Genomic DNA, 21,746 nt, shown 5'->3' on the forward strand with positions numbered 1-21,746 from the left:
CACAAAATCTTTTGAACTGTTGACCAGGGGAGAGACAATTCCCATGACACAGTGTGAGCACTGACTGGAGAATTTGAGGCATGTGCTGCTTGGTCAACTACAGCCACAGCAAATTCATCAACAGCTGCCATGGGAATCAGCCACCTGCCTCTCCCTGCTTAACCACATAATTCACTTGTTTCTTCAAATTTCTTGATCACATTCCTTCGCCTGTTTATTGATATGGGGTCTCTTCACAGCTGTTTCTGTTGCCGATATTCCTGTAATGCGATGCTGCTATTTCTGCCATTCTGATAAAACAATTTTACCAGCCATGCCCAGATTTTTTTCTCAAGAGCCATTGCATTTCATACAGAAAACTTCAACCTTCTTAACCCTTTACAACAACAGACACTTCAAAAGTAATCATCATGCGTCAGCAAGTGACAAACAACATACTGACATCAAAACAGGAAACATTTCACTTTCAGACTGCTTACAGTGCCATATGTTGGCTGAAAGTGAAAGTACTATTTTTTTCCAGCATACTCCATGAGTGCACTGAATAATGCACATACCTACAATGTTTCAGCATCCTGCAATGTATACAGCAAATACTGCAGCATTCAGAAAACCATCAGTTTAATTGCGACCACCCAGTATTTCCCAGATCCGTTTTTAACTTTTCATTTCTATTCACAATTGTCAATATTGTGTAATAATAATAATAATAAATCCACTTTGAATAGAAAATTAAGTAATTAATCACTGGTTGCTACTTTTAGTGTGAAATATAAATTGGACAATCTGTATATATACTCGTATCTGTAGATATACATTTATTAGCACCATATTTCACTCATTTTTACATTCCTTTTGCTTTTGATCTGAACCTATTTTGTGTGGCTAACATACAGAAATATACTAACACTTAAATCTAGTTGACAAAATTGATTCAATTTTGAGCATTTGGAAGTGAGGAGACAGCTTTCCATTTCTGTGCAGGTTTGACCTGCAGGGGGGAAAGCAGAACAAAATGACTGTTGGTCGGTTGCACTTCAGTGAAACTACATCCAACAACATGCGCAAGAAAGGAAAGCCAAACCCAGATCAACGGTATTTCTACCTCGTGGTGGGCTTGCATGCACACACTGCTGATGGTGCCAATTACCCAATCATTTCCCATTCATCAGAACGCATCATTGTCAGGGTAACCATGCAACTCTGAAATTACATAATATTTATTCAATTATAAAAATTATTTATGTAAAACTACATGAAGTTTTAAAATTCAGATGCTTTCAGAATATGTTGTCAGATTTTCAGTTTGTAGATAATTTATATATTTTAATTTTTAGTATTAATTTTTTCAGTGAATGAAATTTTTTTGATTTACAGCAGGGAATCAAATGAAAATTACACCCTTTTACTTGCTACTGCTAACTGAAAATTTGTTTAAGAAAAACTACAGTTATAAAGGAAGTAGAAGAAGAAGAGTACACTCATAATCCATTCTTTCAACTTTGAACTACACTGCGACTGTCATTTTATTTTTTCTGTAAATTAAATTTGATACCAGTAGGTACTTGTAACATAGGATAAGTCTTAGTGTTTACAAGTTAGGTAATGTGAACATAGTATACACATAATTGTATATAGAAGTAGTTTTTACAATGCACAATGATATATAATAATAATGGTTTACAGTACATAGCATATGTAGATAGCGTAAGTTCTTACACCGGAGCTACCACAGGTTTTAAAAATGCAACATTTTGTCATAGATTATTGTTTTTAATTGTGCATGTGTCTCATAATACAAAAATTTAGGCTAATACTACTTCACTTTCTCTTAAAATGATAAACAAAATTCGTTAGTCAAAGATGAACAAGTAACTTCAGCTTACTATGTGTTCATGTACTCCTCCACACTACAGAAATCTTTATTTTGTCAAGTTTTTTCAGGCTTGTGAGGAAAATCTTTTCACTTTTGAGGCTTTGTATGTTTTATGGCAGCATCTGTACAAGGGTGATTCAAATATAAATGGGAGTTGCACAAGTGTACCATGACAAGCAGTTCCGAGCAGGGCAGTGGAGTGGGGGGTTGAAGGTCAGTGTGTTAGGGAAGGGAAACCAATTTTCTTTGCTGCTGCACTCTGTTATGGTCTTAGTACACTCATGAGTAAACAAGAGCTCTCTTTGACTGTTGTGCAATGTATTATCATAAAGTTTTTTACCTGTGAAGGGGTTAAATTCTCAGAAATTTTCGCTTGTTTGAAGGCACAGTTTGGGGATGCTACACCATCCCTGAACCAAGTGTTTACTTGGGCCAGACTATTTAAGGGTGACAGGGAATAGAAAATGTATGTCTTTCTCTTCCTGCAAGGTCAATTCTCACAGATGACAACATCTGTACTGTTCAAGAGTTTATTGAAGGTGATCACCAGTGCACTGTTGAAGACATTCCAGGAGAAGTGGGTATCGGCACTGGGAGTGCTCATGCCATTATCAGTGAACAGCTTGGCTTTAAAATATCAGTGCTTGATGGGTTCCAAAGTTGTTAACAAAACAGCAAAAACAGGTCCGGTTGAAAATCTGAGAAAGGCTTCTGAATCAATTCTGTCAAGAAGGGGACGATTTTTTGAAGTACATAATCACATGCAGTGAGACATGGGTCCACAATTACACTCCAGAATCCAAAATGATGAGTAAGGAGTGGCAAAGAAAGATTGAAGGTTGCCCCATGGAGGCCAAAACCTGCATCTCACTCGCAAAAGTTTTTGTGATTGTGTTTTTTTTTTTTCCCCACTATGTATAGTGAATGCAGCTTACTACTGCCAGTTGTTAACGTCAGAGAAAGACAAGGAATGCACTTGACAGATGTCATCCTCCTCCATAGCAATGCCAAGCCTCACACTGCGAATTTGACAAGGGATAAATTGGAGGACATGTACTGGGAAACCCTAGACCAATTTGGTATAGTCCATATTTGTCATCTTCCTCTCCCTGCCACCCAACTATTTTCTTGCTTGCATCCCTGAAAGACTCATTTGGAGGTGAATGATTCAAAAACAATGAAAACATTGGTTGGTGACATGCCCTCTAACATTTAATGGACAAGGAAAACCGTTTCCAAATCATTGGCAAAAGTATGTAAAGCAGAAGGCTGTGTAGAGAAGAACTGGAAATTTTAGTTGTGTAAATGAATAATCAATCAATATACAAAAATAATTACCATTTATATTTGAATCACCTTCATGTTAATTTAATACCAGAGTATTGAGGCCATTTTTTTTTAAATGGAGCCATGAACTGCTGTAGTCTCTTACTAGTGTGATTTATCATAAGCTGTATTTTATCATCAGTGTTCCAACATTTGACACTGAATTTCCATGCAGGAACAGCTAAGTCACTGGCTATTATGCCTTATGGCTGTATATTTTTCAGTTGTTTTGTGTATTACTTGAATGTGGATGCTATTCAAAATTTGAACAGTACCTCTGTCCCCCCTCCCCCACCTTCTCTTTATGGCCATCTGAAGACCACATGATGCTTTTCATGGTGTCTTTTATTCCTATCTTCAGATGACTTCACATTTGATCCTGGAATCCCTGTAAAGCTTAACACTTTCCCTCTGACAAAAATCCGCTGGTCCTTATTCTGTTATGTTTAGTACCTTTCTGAACCTTCCAGATTCAGCTTCTTGTTAATTTATTGTTCAGAGTTACTTAAAGACCTGATGTCTTCCCATCTTGTCATTCATTCTGTGTAAATGTCACAAAAATATCAGTATCAACAATGAAATTGGGTAGACTGCTACTCACACAAAGAGTGGCAGGCAGACACATTTTAAAGTAGACTAAGCTACGGGACAATATCTTTCCTCAGTATGGAAAGGACAGATTTCTGCTCACAAGATACAGAGGTGTTGAGTTAGAGCCAGGCACAATGAAAAGAATGCTAAACAATTTCTGCTCACAAGATACAGAGGTGTTGAGTTAGAGCCAGGCACAATGAAAAGAATGCTAAACATTTAAGCTCTCAGAAAAAAATATCTTCTTATGAAATAGAACACACACACATACACACACACACACACACACACACACACACACACACACACATATTCAGACAAGCACAACTTGAACACATATGGTTACTGTCTCCAGCCGCTGTGACCCGACTGTGGGCCCTGTGGCTGGGGGCAGTTGCCATGTATGTTTGGGGTGTGGTTGCGTGAATGTTCTATTTCAGAAGAAGAGATTTTTTCTCTGTAAGCTTAGATGTTTAGTAATCTTTTCATTGTACCTGTCTGCAGTTCATTAGCTCTTTTATGTGATGAGTAGCAATATGTTCTTGTTATTCCATCCTGGACTTTGCATTGTTTGAAATTCTTCCCTCAGACAGAAAAACATTTACACACACACACACACTCGTGTAAAAAAAAAGTTTTCTTTTTTCTTATTGTTTCTGTTATTTTTTCTAGGTTTTGTTATACACTCCTGGAAATTGAAATAAGAACACCGTGAATTCATTGTCCCAGGAAGGGGAAACTTTATTGACACATTCCTGGGATCAGATACATCACATGATCACACTGACAGAACCACAGGCACATAGACACAGGCAACGGAGCATGCACAATGTCGGCACTAGTACAGTGTATATCCACCTTTCGCAGCAATGCAGGCTGCTATTCTCCCATGGAGACGATCGTAGAGATGCTGGATGTAGTCCTGTGGAACGGCTTGCCATGCCATTTCCACCTGGCGCCTCAGTTGGACCAGCGTTCGTGCTGGACGTGCAGACCGCGTGAGACGACGCTTCATCCAGTCCCAAACATGCTCAATGGGGGACTGATCCGGAGATCTTGCTGGCCAGGGTAGTTGACTTACACCTTCTAGAGCACGTTGGATGGCACGGGATACATGCGGACGTGCATTGTCCTGTTGGAACAGCAAGTTCCCTTGCCGGTCTAGGAATGGTAGAACGATGGGTTCGATGACGGTTTGGATGTACCGTGCACTATTCAGTGTCCCCTCGACGATCACCAGTGGTGTACGGCCAGTGTAGGAGATCGCTCCCCACACCATGATGCCGGGTGTTGGCCCTGTGTGCCTCGGTCATATGCAGTCCTGATTGTGGCGCTCACCTGCACGGCGCCAAACACGCATACGACCATCATTGGCACCAAGGCAGAAGCGACTCTCATCGCTGAAGACGACACGTCTCCATTCGTCCCTCCATTCACGCCTGTCGCGACACCACTGGAGGCGGGCTGCACGATGTTGGGGCGTGAGCGGAAGACGGCCTAACGGTGTGCGGGACCGTAGCCCAGCTTCATGGAGACGGTTGCGAATGGTCCTCGCCGATACCCCAGGAGCAACAGTGTCCCTAATTTGCTGGGAAGTGGCGGTGCGGTCCCCTACGGCACTGCGTAGGATCCTACGGTCTTGGCGTGCATCCGTGCGTCGCTGCGGTCCGGTCCCAGGTCGACGGGCACGTGCACCTTCCGCCGACCACTGGCGACAACATCGATGTACTGTGGAGACCTCACGCCCCACGTGTTGAGCAATTCGGCGGTACGTCCACCCGGCCTCCCGCATGCCCACTATATGCCCTCGCTCAAAGTCCGTCAACTGCACATACGGTTCACGTCCATGCTGTCGCGGCATGCTACCAGTGTTAAAGACTGCGATGGAGCTCCGTATGCCACGGCAAACTGGCTGACACTGACGGCGGTGGTGCACAAATGCTGCGCAGCTAGCGCCATTCGACGGCCAACACCGCGGTTCCTGGTGTGTCCGCTGTGCCGTGCGTGTGATCATTGCTTGTACAGCCCTCTCGCAGTGTCCAGAGCAAGTATGGTGGGTCTGACACACCGGTTTCAATGTGTTCTTTTTTCCATTTCCAGGAGTGTATTTCATCATTGCCTCATAATTTCCAGTCTTCTGTGCTTCTTATTGAACCTAAAAGTATCTTTGTAATTCTTCTGTCCAATACTTCTAGTTGTCTCATTTATAATTCATTGTTAGGCACTAGCTTGCTTAGAAGTATTGTAGTTTTGCTACAACACATTAATGTGATGTTTCTGCACTTTTTGATATGAACTTTTTATTGTAAACATTCTTTGTTATAGCCCATTGTTTGCTCTTTCCAGTTCATGTATTCTTTCATCCACACAGATTTTTCTAACCAGTTTTCTTGAATTATGTTTCCTAAATACTTAACCTTTGTAATCTCTTCTTTTTCACCAATGTCTATTAGTAAAAACTTTGTTGCCTCATTATGGTAGTGAAAACCTCATTTTTCACAGCAGAGGTTCTTAAATCTGCTCTGTTGCCTATCTTTTCCAAGAGATTGCCTCTTATATCTATGTTTAATAGATTTTTCAGAGTCAAAACAGTACAGCAAAATCATCTACAAATACCTGATAGCTTACTTCATTACATTATTTCTTCCTTCCCGAGTGATTGATTGGTATTCTTTTAATTTTTATTTCCATACATATTATTTTAATTGTAGTTTTCCTCTTTTACATATATTTACATTTATGTCTAAATGTTTGGTGAAAGAGCAGTCTACCTGAAGACACTAGGCTTTTCTGTTTCAGGCCTCAAACCCTGGCCAGTTTGAGAGCGACGTGGAGTTGAGCTGGCAGAAGGGCCACACGCCAGACTCAGTCTTCCACACAGGTCGTGTGGGCATCAACACAGATCGGCCAGATGAGGCTCTGGTCGTGTATGGAAATCTTAAAGTTACTGGCCACATCATGCAGCCCAGTGATCAGAGGGTCAAGGAAAGTGTACAAGAGGTTTGTGCTACAGAAATGTTGAGTTAAACACAAATTAACAACGAAATATCTTTTGGGTATATTAAAAAAACTGAAGTCAAAATAATGTCATAGACTTTCATATCATTCTGCATTTTATACATATGAAGTGTGATCAAAAAGTAATGGGAATTTTTTAATTTTGCTTGCTTCATACATCTGATTTTCAAGATTTTTTTTTTCTTTTTGGTACAGATGTTCCTGATGTATGTTTGAATTTTCATCTGTTTTAAGTATTTAGTTTGTCAGCAGTCGAAAAGATCATATGTGTTTTCAAGTGCTCAGTGAGTTTTCGCTTTCAAAAAGATGGATTAAAGAATTTGCATTACATTTTGCTTGAAAAATTGAATAAAGTGCAATACCGCTTTGGAAATGTTGACTATCACTTTTGGAGAATCTACTATCAGTTACTGATGAAAATTTGGAAGAAGTAAAGAAAATGGTTGTGGAAAACTGTCGAATCACTATCAGAAAGGTTGCTAATGTTGTCAGCATACCCTTTGGCTTGTGCCAAGCAATTCATTAGTATTAATAATATATTTATTATTTATTTTGGCATGAAATACATAGCAGCAAATTTTGTTCCAAAATTGTTGAATTTAGACCAAAAATGATGTCTCATAGACATTGCTCAGGAATTCATGTATGCAGTCAACAACAAATCCAGAACTTCTAAAGAAGGTTGTAACAGGTAATGGAACATGGGTAGAAGGATAGGACATTGAAACCAAGGCCCAATAACCCAATGAAAACTGCATAGAGAGCCAAGACTTTAAAAAATTCAAGTTCAATCACATGTGAAGGTTCTTCCAACTGTTTTCTTTGACTGCAATGGGATAGTGCATCATGAGTTCCTACTTTATGGTCATATGGCCAGTAACGAATATTACCTGGAAGTTATGGACCATTTGCGTGAAGCAGTCCAAAGAAAACTACCAGAATTGTGGCAAAACCATATGTAGAAATGGCAGCTTTATAATGCTCCTGGTGACACCTCAATGGTTGTTCATGTTTTTTTGGCAAAAAATAAAACAACTGTGTTGTATCAACTGCTGTATTTGCCAGACATGGCCCCCTGTGACTTCTTCCTATTTCCGAGGCTGAAGAGCACCATAAAAGGATGTCATTTTGCCACCATTGACAAAATAAAAACAGAATCATTGAAGGAGCTGAATACCATTATGAAAGGTGAGTTCCAGAAGTGCTATCAAGATTGGAAGAAGTGCTGGCAAAAGTGTATTATACCTGATGGGGATTACTTTGAAGAGGACAAAATTGATGTTAATGAATGAATAAAGATTTCTTAAGAAAAACAAAAATTCCCATTACTTTTTGATCACACCTCATAGTAAAGTGTAATATTAATGAAAACTGAAAGCCCAGGAAGGATAAATGCAGCTCTAATGAGCTTTGAATGACAAAATAGCTACATGAAAAAATGGAAATGATTAGGATTATTCATCTTTACATGATATAGACAGACAGATAAAGACTAATGTTGGGGTAGCTCCTTTGAGGAGGACACATCTGATTCCTTTTCCCATTCTGAGTTTGTATTTTGTCTCTAATGACCTCATTGTCAAGGGGTGCACAATGCGACAACAAAAATTTTTGATAACTTACCCAGGGATATAAAATATCTGGCAGATAGCAAAGTAAAATCCATATCATTGTAATTTATAGTGCAAATGATCCACAGAACATCCAAACTAACTTACTAACTAATATCTGACTTTGAGAAGTCAGTATATTCTGACGATACAGATGCTGCAAAAAGTGCCTCTTATTTTTGCGGCATGAAATCAGAGAGGATTTGGATATTCGTGGGGAACTTCTCTCCCTGTGGTTTTAGTGCAACTCCACAAAGTATCAACAGCACATGTTGAAGGACTGTGATGAACAAATTGCTGACCCACCACATCACAGACATATTAAAAAAATTAAAAAAAAAAAAAAAAAAAAAAAGGCCATACCAGGTGAACATGCTGGGCAGGAAAGCAGTGGTACACACCATTGTTTGAAGAAGACTTTCACATTACTCACCAAATGTGTCTGGACATAGTCCTGCTGAAGTATGACATATGTAGTTGCTTGAAGAGATTGAAACCTTAGGCTTTACTAGCTTCCTAACTTAGAGATTAATGTTCAAATTATAGTTAATATATTAGTAGTTCAGATTTCATAGCACCTGGAACTGCAACTTTGAACAAGGAGGCACAGTGATAACGGCATTTTGCCTACATTTGGTGAAACAGCAGTTAATAAAACTCTATCCAGCCTAGCTGATTTAGATTTTTAATGATTTCCTTAAATCAGATAAGGACAAATGCTAGGGTGGTTCATTTGAGAATGACACATCTGATTCCCTTTCCCCATATGAGATTGTGTTCTGTCTCTAATGACCTAATTTTCAAAGTGTTAAGTTACTGACCTTTGCATTACTGCCTCATACATCATGTTCTTTCTGTGTCCATTCGATGATTTCCGGGAACTTAAACAATTTTTAAAGTTCTTAAGAGCACCACCACAGTTAATTTTGAGCTCACATATCATCATAAACAGACCAGTACCCCACAGAGACTTTGGGGATTCTAATTTAAATAAATGAGCGGCTGTTCATAATTATGCAGATGACTGACTTAATGTAACTTTACCGGACATGAGATACATTTAAATGTATTCTTCAAATACCGAACCAGAATTGCCTGTGGCCTAGCCTATGGCGTATTTTTATTTCCTGGTCTTATCGAAACCCACCAAGATTTTTCTGGATACTGGGATTAGCCAATTCAAATATCCCAGAACTATTTTAGTAAAAGTATATATTTTTGTAAACTAGAAAATTAGAGATACATGAGACAGTTATTATATTTTTTAAAGGTTTACTTTATCAGACTCAAACAATCTCAGTTTCAAAATTTTGAGCAAAGATAGTTTTGTAGTTATGTAAGTTTCAGTGAAGATAAACTGTTCTTTAGAAAAAAAAGAAATGAGGGCTTTTAAGTGAGGTATGTCAGTCATAACACAAACAATTATTACCAGGGTCAAATTTTCAAGTGTATGTGGTTTGTATGAACCATAAATCAATACTAATAATAAATCTGTAAAACTGTCACATCTGTCTGTCTTTGAACACACTAATCTCCAAAACTATGGGGTTTCCACTGGTAACTTCAGCATAGCCAGGGGCACTATATGGACTATATTTCCTCAAAATTGGATTATGGAAAAAAGGTATTCATATGTATTATAAAAATATACATGTATATGTATGTATGTATGTATATAATAGAGGGAAACATATATGTATGTATATATGTATGTTCCACATCTCCTCCAAAACCACTAGACCGATTTCAGCCAAATGTGGTATCACTGTCTGAAAAGAATTGCTGTGGGGGTAAGAAAAACCTGTCTATCAAAGGGATGGGAGTGGGGGTGAAAAAGAAGTGTAGGCTGTGATACATGAATAACCAGATTTTATTCATTCAGTATTTGAGAACAATAGCACTACGTAACTTGCAAAAAAACAGATAGAGGGAAGAAGGAAATGGACCAACATAATTGAAATAAATACATACCAGGCAATGGCGAATACTCAGCTAGTTTGAATATTTTTTTAAAGAAATTTTGTACACAAATTACTGATACTGTATGCCCTGTATGAGCTAAAATGCCGTGGGGTAAGAAACCCATTCACAAGAGACTGATCATTCTCTTCCATTTCTTTGATAACTATGAGGCTTGCTGTTGCTTACTTTTATGTTTCTGCCTTATTTGATATCTCTTTATGGCTGAGCTTGACATCACATTGATCTTTGTAGGCCTTTGGGTTGGTTTGGTCTTCTGTCTCCATCTCACTCATTTATTTCTGATACAGTGTTCTGATCATCCCCTGAGTCTGGATTTACTTGGACTGTGTGTTGAAATTTTTGCAAATGTTATTGTTTGTAAGACCTAGCATACAGTGATATATACTAGTTTTACATTATGTATCATGCCTCCTGTAGCTAAAATATGTAGAATAATTCACTTGAATAATCAGCTGTAGATTGTACATTTAGAGCAAATGTTTTATAGATTTGTGAATACTTTTTTTGCAGTGAACTATAAATCTAAAAATAAAAGATAGCCATTGTTGTATCTTTTTCTCCTATAGTTCATGGGACAGCCTCATAGGAAAAAAAACCCTCATTTCAATCCCTCTTATTTCTGAATCTATGTTGTTGTTTTGTCTGTCATGCATCCTTGTTACATAACATACCTCTATGAGTAATATGAAAGTAAAATCTCATTACACCCACTGAAAACATCACAATGAAAGCAGACCTGAAAAATTAACACATGGAGAAAACAGAGCTCAAATCTCTAGATTGCACATCTTTATAAAGAGCTTGTGTGCCATTGCCTTCAGAAAATAGAACTATTCATTTATTACAAAAGTTGAACAACTCTCAAGCAAAACAACACAACATTGTTTTATGACAGCAGTCTTCACTTTCTTCCATTGAGATATTTAAACAATTTATAAACCAAGCATATGCCTCATTTGCGTTATATTGCTTATGATGCTGAGTTTTATATTTTTACTGTACTATAATCAACATAGCCAATGCCCTTGCCGCAGTGGCACCACTGGTTCCCATCAGATCACCGAATTTAAGCCTGTTGGGCTTGGCTAGCACTTGGGTGGGTGACTGTCCAGTCTGCCAAGAACTGTTAGCCAGCAGGATACCCTCAGCCCTCAGTCAAATTGGAGGGCTGTTTGATTTAGAAGCAGCGGCTCCAGTCACAAAGACTGAAAATGGCCAGGAGACTGGTGTGCTGGCCACACACCTCTCCTTATCTGCGTTCAGTGATGCTTATAGGCTGAGGATGACATGGCAGTTGGTCAATACTGTTATAAGCCATTTCAATTTCACTGCATATTTCCTTGCTATGATTAAACCATATATTTTAGTGCCACAGGCTGTTAATCTGTTTCTTCTCCTTTTTCTATTTCAGTGTGATACTCGTAAACAACTCCACAATGTGAAGCAGCTTAGAGTAGTGAGATATTGTGTAGCACCAGAATTTGCTCAGCATGCTGGCCTTACAGGATTAGATGTAACAAGCTGTACACCTGTAGTTGATACTGGTGTCATTGCTCAAGAGGTGCAGCAAGTAATACCAGATGCAGTCCGACCGGCTGGGGACATTGTTCTTCCTTCAGGGCAACGTATTGAAAACTTTCTTGTTGTAAACAAGGTAAACATCAGACATAAGTTCAGTGTAGTCATAGAAGATTTTTCTCAACTTGCAGCTCACTTAATAGGGTAATGTGTACTGCTAAGACATGTTGATTACACATTTATGTTTGGCACAGGAACGCATCTTTATGGAAAATGTCGGTGCTGTGAAGGAACTGTGCAAAGTCACTGATAATCTTGAAACAAGAATTGATGAACTGGAAAGAATGAACAAGAAACTTGTCAAATTAAAACGCTTGGATAGTCTGAAAAGCACAGCCAGTAGCATCTCAACAGGTAAGATGATTAGAAATGAAAAGATGTTGTGCTGTTAACTCTTAAATTTTGAAGAGCCTGTTCTTCCATTCCTTCCATCTTGTACATTAACAAGCAACATTTACTGCTTTGTCAAAGGGGCTTACACACAAAACTAGAGGGGACTCACCCCAGTTCATTTACAAGAGACATACAGGGTGTTTCATAATTTATATTACATGCTTTTATGGGGTGTAGGGGGATTTAGTTTATAAAGTTTTGATAAGGAAGCCATTTCCAGAAATGTACCATGTGTGTAAAATAAGTTTTAAGATCAGGTGACTTTCAAATCTCTCACTTCATGGTATGCACACAGTGGGGACAATGAGGTCTGATCTGTGCACTCTACAGGAGTCCATGACATAGGCAGTGCTTTGAGTACTCATCATCAAGTTCTCTTCCACATGACGAATGATGCCCTCTTCAAAGTTGAGAGTGTAGTGGATCCATGGAGTACCATGGATTTCTAGTTTGGAATGTGCCAGATTCTCACCGCTGTTGTAGTCAAACAAAAATGGCATGTAATGTCATAATTACAGCAGAGACTGATGATGTGGCTCTCTAGTGTACAGTGAAGTGGGAGATTTGAAAGTGACCTGATTTTCCAATTTATTTCATATCTAAATGGTACATTACCAGAAATGGGTTCCTATCAAAACTTTGTCTACTAAGTCCCCTCTACAACCCCTAGAAGCCTGTAATAGAAATTATGAACCAGCCTGCATACAGGATGCTTCTCAGAAATGGTGCAAGCTACCAAGTCTGTATTCCAAAGCAAAGTCCAGTCCACACCATATTGAAGTTCCAACAAGTATTTAAGAAGAAATTAAAAGAATTTCTGAGTGACAACTCCTTCTACTCCATAGAGGAATTTTTAGATATAAATTTAAAAAAAATTTAAAAAAATAAAAAAATAAAAAAACACAAAAAATGAAAGAGTTGTTATATTAACTTAAGTATGTTATTAAATTAACTTAATTAAGTCATGTATTGGAAATTTTGACTCGTTCCACATCATTACGAAATATCGTATTCATGATCCATGGAACTAGTATTAATCTAATCTAATCTAACCACCCATGAAAAATAATCTACAACATAAACACACTCACCAAACTGACAGCACTCTTTGCTGCACAGTCATTATATCTCTTCATCACTGATTCAGGCCGGCCCTTGGATGAATTATGGCACGGTCTCTTCAGAAGGTGCTGCTGATGACCAGTGTCATCTGAGTAATGGCACCATGGTGTCCAATAGTAGTAATGAGTAATGTTGCACCAGCTACTCCATTTCTGTAGTAATGTCCTGCTCTTTGCTCTTTATCCTCAGTGAACATATTCCTCGTGTTCATCCAGCATCTGAGTCAGCATTCTTGATTCTGTGGAACTGTATGTTTTCCTTCATAATTAAACCTCACTGATGGGGATCCTTTATTGCTGCCGTCAGACAAACTACTTATTATTAGTCTCGCACCTATTTAATGAAAAACAGTTGGATTTAGAAATAAATTATCAGTTGCTTTTACACAGTTTCCTTCTGATCTTGTTGTAACATGATATGGACAAGTATCTATCTAGCTGCACCTGTTCAGTTTTCGTGACTTGCAAATGATTTTATGTTGTGTACAGTACGTATGTGGAATTACCTTAATATTGTTCAATTGCCTGTAATTATATTTCCCATTTAAGAAGAGCTTCTTATGCTCTGTTGGAAAAATCCTAACATATTATGAGCATTATCCTCTGTGTTATCCAGGCTACTGTTTGTTTTTGCACTGAATGTTGGAAGTGTGAATATATTCATCTAGCTACTTGGTCTTTCAGAAAATTTTATCTGAATGGGCCAGTGAAGATGTCAGAAATCACAGGGGTGGACAAACACCACTTTGGAAATTAGTAGTCAAGTAACTTCTTATAGGAAACATTCCAATGCAGATGATCCAAATTGTGGCATGATGTGGCTCTACACTTACACTTTCAACAGAGTGCTTCCTCCAGGATTTCTTGTGTAGTTCAAAGAGTGACACAGTCTTTGCATAAATATGGGGAGCATTCCCAATGATGTTCCTAATATCATCCTCAATTGTGTAGTTGAGGTTACGGTCCAAATTATTTCCAGAACTCTGAAAAATCACATGATAATGATGTATGCTTCTGTTTCCACCTTCAGCTATTTAACAAACTTATTGACAGTTGAGTATGGGAGGGTGTGATACGTTTGGCTCAGGTTCATCTGAGCATACAGTTGGCAGTGGCAGCAACAGCTGGGTGTTTCCTTTCTGGATACAGTCACATGCTGCTTGTTAATGTGCAGTACTTGGTTTGCTTACCAGGGTGTTAATAGTCTTATCATTTTCCTGTGCACTTTCACTAGTTTATGACATTGTGTTGTATAAAATGAACATGCCACACAAAAGAAGAACGCAAGCAATGAAAGTGAATCACAATTTTTATGTTACCGGCTGCAAGCTTCCTCTGCAACTGACCGTGGTAACTGCAACCTGAGTTAGCAGAGTGATATGACAATGGTGCAGAGGATAGTAGGCATGACCAAGCTACCTCACTGATTGGTTGTCACTATGGTAACTGTCCTGTAATAACTAACTATCAGTCTCTTTGTTAATCTGATCCAGGTATAACAAAATTTGTTTTTGGATGTGGTGGTAAAGGCCTCAAGATCTGATCCTCATACCTCTGGGCTTTCAAACAATATTTCTGATGATGTGGCCATCAATACCTCCACTAATGCTGACTCCTGCCCACACTACTAGCCCTCCTCATGAATACTGAAATATTTCATACATAAATACAGGGCTCATTCGCATGCCCTACTCTCTTCAGTTGTAAACGTATTGGTTATCACCATTACCCCAAATCATGACTCATAATTGCACAAAAAAACTGCTCTTGTCAGTGAGCTCTCATCTGTCATTTTCTTTACCCAAGCTAGTGTTGTATTCTTAAGAGACCACACACTATTTGCCTAAATGCAAAAAAGCCAGCATGCTACATGTTCCAGAAAATAGTTCCAGTGAGCTTCTGCATAACTTTTAATCTTATGAATATGAGCATAATATGAACTCTAATACTCGAGAACCTAGATGTCCTTTCTACTTCACATTTCTGTACATATGTGTCATGTGCTGTACAAGTTATCTGCTGTCTTATTGCTCTGTTCTCATTTCTGTGTGTCCTGAAGGCAACCCTCAATACAAAGACTTATAGTGAGATGCATTTTATCTTTGCAGTAACCAGTAAAGCAACAAACATTTCCGTGAGACATAGGCGCTGTCATCACAAGGAAGAAGTTGACTCATTGCCATGGTCCAATAAATTCATCCAGATAACAATCATAGTATTAGTTCTAATTATGGCACTGTGGTAAGGCACCAATTTACTTCTTTTATTGATATTCTAGGATCTACTACAAGTATATAACTGATACTAGAAACTACTTTTGTTCACAGCCTTGTGGCAATGGCAACGTTATATTTTCTGGAAATACAAAGGAGGCCTCTAGGTAACTTCTACCATGGGTAAGTCTATGTTAGTTTCATGATACTGATGAGATATTTCCCATATTGTGTTTCTCAACTTAATGTTTCCTCATGTTTCCACATGATAGTAAATTTATAAACATATGTTTACCTTACCCTTGATAATAAATATATTATATGGAACAGAGACGGGTTATGCTTGACAAATTAAATGTAAATTAAACTGAAGACTTAGAGCATATCTAATAGTAATGTCCAATTTTATATTATTTGTAATTGTTCTATATCTGTATAAGTTACCACAGGACTAAACATGAATATGTACAAATAACTAAATACAAATAGAGAGAATCTAATCAGCCAGTCAGAGTTGTGCTTTTATGAGTCACTATGTAACATATTCCAATCATCTGATAACTTGTTAAGAAGTCAGAACCAATTGTAATGGCATTTGCGTTACTGGATGCTGAAAAATGCAATAAAAGACTCGGAGGAGAATTTGTAAAAATGAACAAATGGTGAAAAGCAGCAAAGTTAATTTAGGACAAGGTAGAACTGTCAGCCAACATTTTTTAGAGCTGCAACTTATATCAGTGCACCCAAGTCTGCATTTATGTTGACCAGCGATTCTTTCTATATATTTTACATTGTTGTTAAACACTGCTTCATCATTAGTCTGTTGGCTTGGCTCTCATGTTTTGCATCAGTTACAGGTTGTAAGTATGCTAATCTGATTATATTTTAAAGTTCCTCATTGGTGCACACAGAATTGAAGTCTCATATCCTGGAAGTTTTTTAGATGGTGGTCTTGCAGTTCAATACCATTAAATCACATTTGAGTGATGACCAGTTTGCTTTACACTTCTGTTTATGTTTCACAACCACCAAACTAGCACTTACATTTTGACATTATTGTCAGTGGAAACTTATCTTGTAAGCATCAACTTCCCACAAATGACAGTTCATGAGACAATAGTCACTTACACACAGTTCTTAGATGAAAGGCATTATCAGGTTTAGAACAATTATGGTGACAAGAGTACAAAGTGAAATCCTGGAACTAAACAAGTGTAAAGGGTTAAACAACAAAAATAATTTTGGTTGTGGCCACACTTTTGTTACAGATAATTTGTAAATGAATGAGTTTCTGAAAAACTGAAATGGGCTACTGAAAAGTGGAAAATTATGGGTATCCAGTGGGTTAGATCTTTTTGTGCAGAAACTGTTATTAGCTCACACTATTCTGATGACTACATGCTAATGGGATAATTTTAATTATTGATATATCTTAAACAAAAGTGTTTTATGCAAATCTAAATATACAACAAGACTTGGCAGACTGAAAACTACCACATGAATAATAAAGTAATGTAAAAGTTGTGGAAATATTGATTTATCAGTTTTGGGTAAACATAATATTGGCATGAAACTTCCTGGCAGATTAAAACTGTGTGCCAGACCGAGACTAGGAAGTTTCATATCAGTGCACACTCCGCTGCAGAGTGAAAATCTCATTCTGGATAATATTGGCACTTGCTAATAAGGGGAAAAATAGTTCAGCTAATGAACCAAAGTCACTTCGACTGTCACAATTTTATCAATAAACTGTTGAAGTATTTGTAATAAAGTTCCCAAATTTACTGCCCTCCAAGAAAGTTCTCATGCTCAAATTATTCTTGGGACTGAGAGCTGGCTGAAACCTGAAGTGGAAAGCTCTGAGATGTTTAGCAAGTTGTGGAACATATATCAGAAAAACAGATTAGAGGCCATAGGAGGGGGAGTGTTCATAGCATTTGACAAAAATGTTGTCTCTATTGAGGTCAAAGTTGAGTGTGACAGTGAAGTTATCTGGTCGCTTATAAGAGGAGTAGGTGAAACTAAGTTAATTGTTGGATGTTTTTACCAACCACCCAATTCTGCTGTGAGAGTTCTAGAGTCATTCAAAGCAAGTCCACAATCAATAACGTGTAAATACCCAAGTCATACAATACTAGTGGGAGGTGATTTTAACCTGCAGAGTATAGATTGGGATATCTGTTGATTCATTTAGACTGGGATGTCTATTGATTCATTGCAGAGGTTACAGACAGACAATCATGCCAAATATTTCTAAACACTGAAAATGGAAATATCTTAGACCTTGTAGCTACAAATAGGCTGGACCTTATTGATAATGTCAGTATATAAACAAGGATTAGTGATAATGATGTCATTACAGCAACTGTGATTACAAAAGTTAATAAATCAGTCAAGAAGGCTAGGAGTGTATTTCTGCTAGATAGAAGAATTGAAGGGAACGTGGAATGCATGCTCACACAAGACCAGTTTGGCTTTAGAAGAGGGAGAGGTACGCGAGAAGCCATTATGGCCCTAAGGCTCATAATAGAAAAAAGAATGGAAAAAGGAAAGGACACCTACATAGCATTTATTGACCTCGAAAAAGCCTTTGATAAGGTTGAATGGAAAAAGCTATTCCAGATATTGAGGGAAACTGGAGCTAAGTATAAGGACAGGAGAACGATATGGAACATATACAAAGAAGAGGTGGCAATAGTGAGATGTGGGGAACATCAACAACAAGCAAAAATTAAACAGGGTGTGAGACAGGGATGTGCACTCTCCCCTGTCCTCTTTAATATGTACATACAGAAAGCAATGGACGAGGTCAGAGAAAAGTTAGGACAAGCTAATGGAATCAGGATCCAGGGAAAAATAGTTGATATGCTGCGTTTTGCGGATGACATTGCTGTCCTAGTGGAAAATGAGGAAGAATTACAAGTAGTGTTGGAGGAAATGGAAAACACTCTTGCTACACGGTACAACATGAAAATTAATAAGTCAAAAACAAAAATCTTAGTTGCAAGCAAACAAAATAATCAAGCAATTACGAATATAAGGCTGAATGGAGAGAAGCTGAAAGAAATACAAGACTTTGTCTACTTGGGAAGCAGAATAACATCTGATGGTCGTAGTAGGAAAGATGTAATAAGTAGAATAAATCAGGCAAAGATTGCATTCTATAAAAGGAAAGGACTCCTCACATCAAATATGATAAGTCTGTTGTTAAGGAAGCGGTTAATAAAGACCTTTGTTGGGAGTGTGCTTCTCTACGGCAGCGAAACCTGGACACTTGGAGAGGACGAAAGAAGAAGGATTGAAGGATTCGAAATGTGGTGTCTGCGAAGGATGTTAAAAATTCCATGGACGGCCAGGATGACAAATGAAGAAGTCCTGCAGAGAGCGGAGGAAGTTCCAGTTCTTTGGAAGACGGTCAAGAAGAGGAGAGATATATGGATGGGACACATTCTGAGACATGAAAGTCTTCTCCACACTATAATGGAAGGCCTTGTGAAGGGCAAAAGGGCAAGAGGCAGACCTAGAAGAAAGTACATAAGCCAGATAATGCAGGCCCTAGGATGCGGAAGTTTCACAGAATTGAAGAGGCTGGCCGACAATCGCACTGAATGGAGAGCTGCTGCAAATCAATCTTAGGATTGGCAACTTAATAAGAAGAAGAAGAGCACATAAGCAGTTATTAACATCTTACTTAGAGAGTGAAATGGCATCATTTAGTACCAGTAAGATGGATGTAGAGGAATTATGGGTAAAGTTTAAGGAGATTGTAAATTGTGGTCTGGAGAGTTATGTTCCTATTAAATGGGTAAAGGATGGAAAAGACCCACCATGGTTTAATAATGAAATTAGTAAGATGCTGAGGAAGCAGAGGCTGTTGCACTCTAGGTTTGAGAAGGCTACGCACAAACGACGACAAGCGAAGGTTAGTACAGATTCGTACATCTGTAAAAAGATCTGTGCTCGAAGCACACAACAACTACCACCGTCACATCTTAGCAACAGATCTGGCACAGAACCCGAGAAAATTCTGGTCATACGTAAAATCACTAAGTGGGTCCAAGGCTTCCATTCAGTCTCTTGTTGACCAGTTGGGGGTGGCAGTTTAAAAAAGCAAAACGAAAGCCGAAGTTTTAAATTTCACATTCAAGAAATTGTTCAGGCAGGAGAGCCATACAAACATACCATCATTTGACCATCAGACAGACTCCCACAAGGATGACATAGTGACATAGAAATAAGCATACCTGGCATAGAAAACAACTGATAAATTTGAAAGCAAATAAGTCACCAGGTCTGGATGGAATCCCAGTTTGATTTTACAAAGAGTACTCTATGGCTTTGGTCCCTCATCTATCTTGTATTTATCATGAATCTCTCGCCCAGGACAAAGTTGAAAGTGACTGGAAAAAAGTGCTGGCAACTCCAGTATATAAGAAAGGTAAAAGAATGGACCTGCAAAATTACAGACCAATACCCCCACTTCTATACTCTGCAGAATACTTGAACACATTCTCAGTTCAAATATAATAATCTTTCTTGAGGCTAAGGAGCTTATCTTCATGAATCAACATGGTTTTAGAAAGCATTGATCATGTGAAACTCTGCTTACCCATTTCTCACACGATATACTGAGAACTATGGATGAATGGCAACAGGGAAGTGTGATAGGACTGCTGTTGTTCTGTGTAGACATAATTGGTTTGGCTGACAGGGTGGGCAGCAGTCTGCGATTGTTTGTTGATGATGCCATGGTGTATGGTAAGGTGTCAAAGTTGAGTGACTGTAGGAAGATGCCTTTGCCTTTACAAATGTCTGCTTGTGTCTGTGTATGTGCGGATGGATATGTGTGTGTGTGTGTGTGTGTGTGAGTGTATACCTGTCCTTTTTTCCCCTTAAGGTAAGTCTTTCCACTCCCGGGATTGGAATGACTCCTTACCCTCTCCCTTAAAACCCACATCCTTTTGTCTTTCCCTCTCCTTCCCTCTTTCCTGACGAAGCAACTGTTGGTTGCGAAAGCTTGAATTTTGTGTGTATGTTTGTGTTTGTTTGTGTGTCTATCAACCTGCCAGCACTTTCGTTCGGTAAGTCACATCATCTTTGTTTTTAAGATACAAGATGACTTGGACAAAAATTTCCAGTTGGTGTGATGAATGACAGCTAGCCCTAAATGTGGAAAAATGGATGTTAATGCAGATGAATAGGAAGAATAACCCATAATGTTCAGATACTGATTACTAGTGTCCAGCTTGACTAAGTCAAGTTGTTTAAATATCTGGGCATAACATTGCAGAGTGGTATGAGGTGGAACGGGCATGTGAGAACTATGGTAGGTAAGGCAGATGGTAGACTTTGGAGAATTGAGAGAATTTTAGGAAAGAGTGGCTCACCTATAAAGGACACTGCATATAGGATGCTAATGTGACCTATTCGTGAGTGCTGCTCAAGTGTTTGGGATTCGTACCAGGTCGGATTGAAGGAATACATCGAAGCAATTCAGAGAAGAGCTGCTAGATTTGTTACAGGTAGGTTTGAACAAAACTTCAGTGTTATGGAGATGCATTGGGAGCTCAAATGGAAATCCCTGGAGGGAAGGCAGTGTTCTTTGTGGGAAATACTATTGAAAAAATATAGAGAACCAGCATTTGAAGGTGACTGCTGAACGATTCTGCTCCCTCCAACATACATTGTGTGTAAGGAGCAAGAAGATAACAAATGAGAAATTAGGGTTCATACAGAGGCATACAGACAGTTGTTCTGTCCTTGCTGTATCTGCTAGTGGAACAGGAGGGGAAATGATGAGTAGTGGAGCAGCGTACCCTCCAGCATGCACCTTACTACGGCTTGCGGAGTATCTATGTAAACTAGAATGATAGCAAGTGAAGTAACTCCACCTTACAATTTTTAAAGGTATATGTAACTTACACCTTCCCATGTTTCCATTGTATGCATTGGGTCACTCACTGCATAAATCAGGGTAATATAGATAAACAAAAAGAAGAATCCTAGATATTAGATGCAGCTTTAGTGAAAGACTTCA

At 38.5% G+C, this 21,746-nt stretch overlaps 1 protein-coding gene across 1 annotated transcript in view; it reads left to right on the top strand.

Annotated features, from left to right (window-relative positions):
• LOC126101175 (myelin regulatory factor) overlaps positions 1 to 21,746 on the top strand; it is a 371,876-nt gene that overhangs the window by 306,149 nt on the left and 43,981 nt on the right. Inside the window, exons 10-15 of the mRNA XM_049911873.1 lie at positions 985 to 1,189; positions 6,593 to 6,793; positions 11,816 to 12,058; positions 12,177 to 12,336; positions 15,605 to 15,737; positions 15,824 to 15,892. Of these exons, the coding sequence (XP_049767830.1) occupies positions 985 to 1,189; positions 6,593 to 6,793; positions 11,816 to 12,058; positions 12,177 to 12,336; positions 15,605 to 15,737; positions 15,824 to 15,892 (1,011 nt within the window). The remainder of the gene's footprint in view (positions 1 to 984; positions 1,190 to 6,592; positions 6,794 to 11,815; positions 12,059 to 12,176; positions 12,337 to 15,604; positions 15,738 to 15,823; positions 15,893 to 21,746) is intronic.

This window comes from Schistocerca cancellata, chromosome 9 (genome assembly GCF_023864275.1).
Source record: "Schistocerca cancellata isolate TAMUIC-IGC-003103 chromosome 9, iqSchCanc2.1, whole genome shotgun sequence".
Taxonomy (NCBI): domain Eukaryota; kingdom Metazoa; phylum Arthropoda; class Insecta; order Orthoptera; family Acrididae; genus Schistocerca; species Schistocerca cancellata.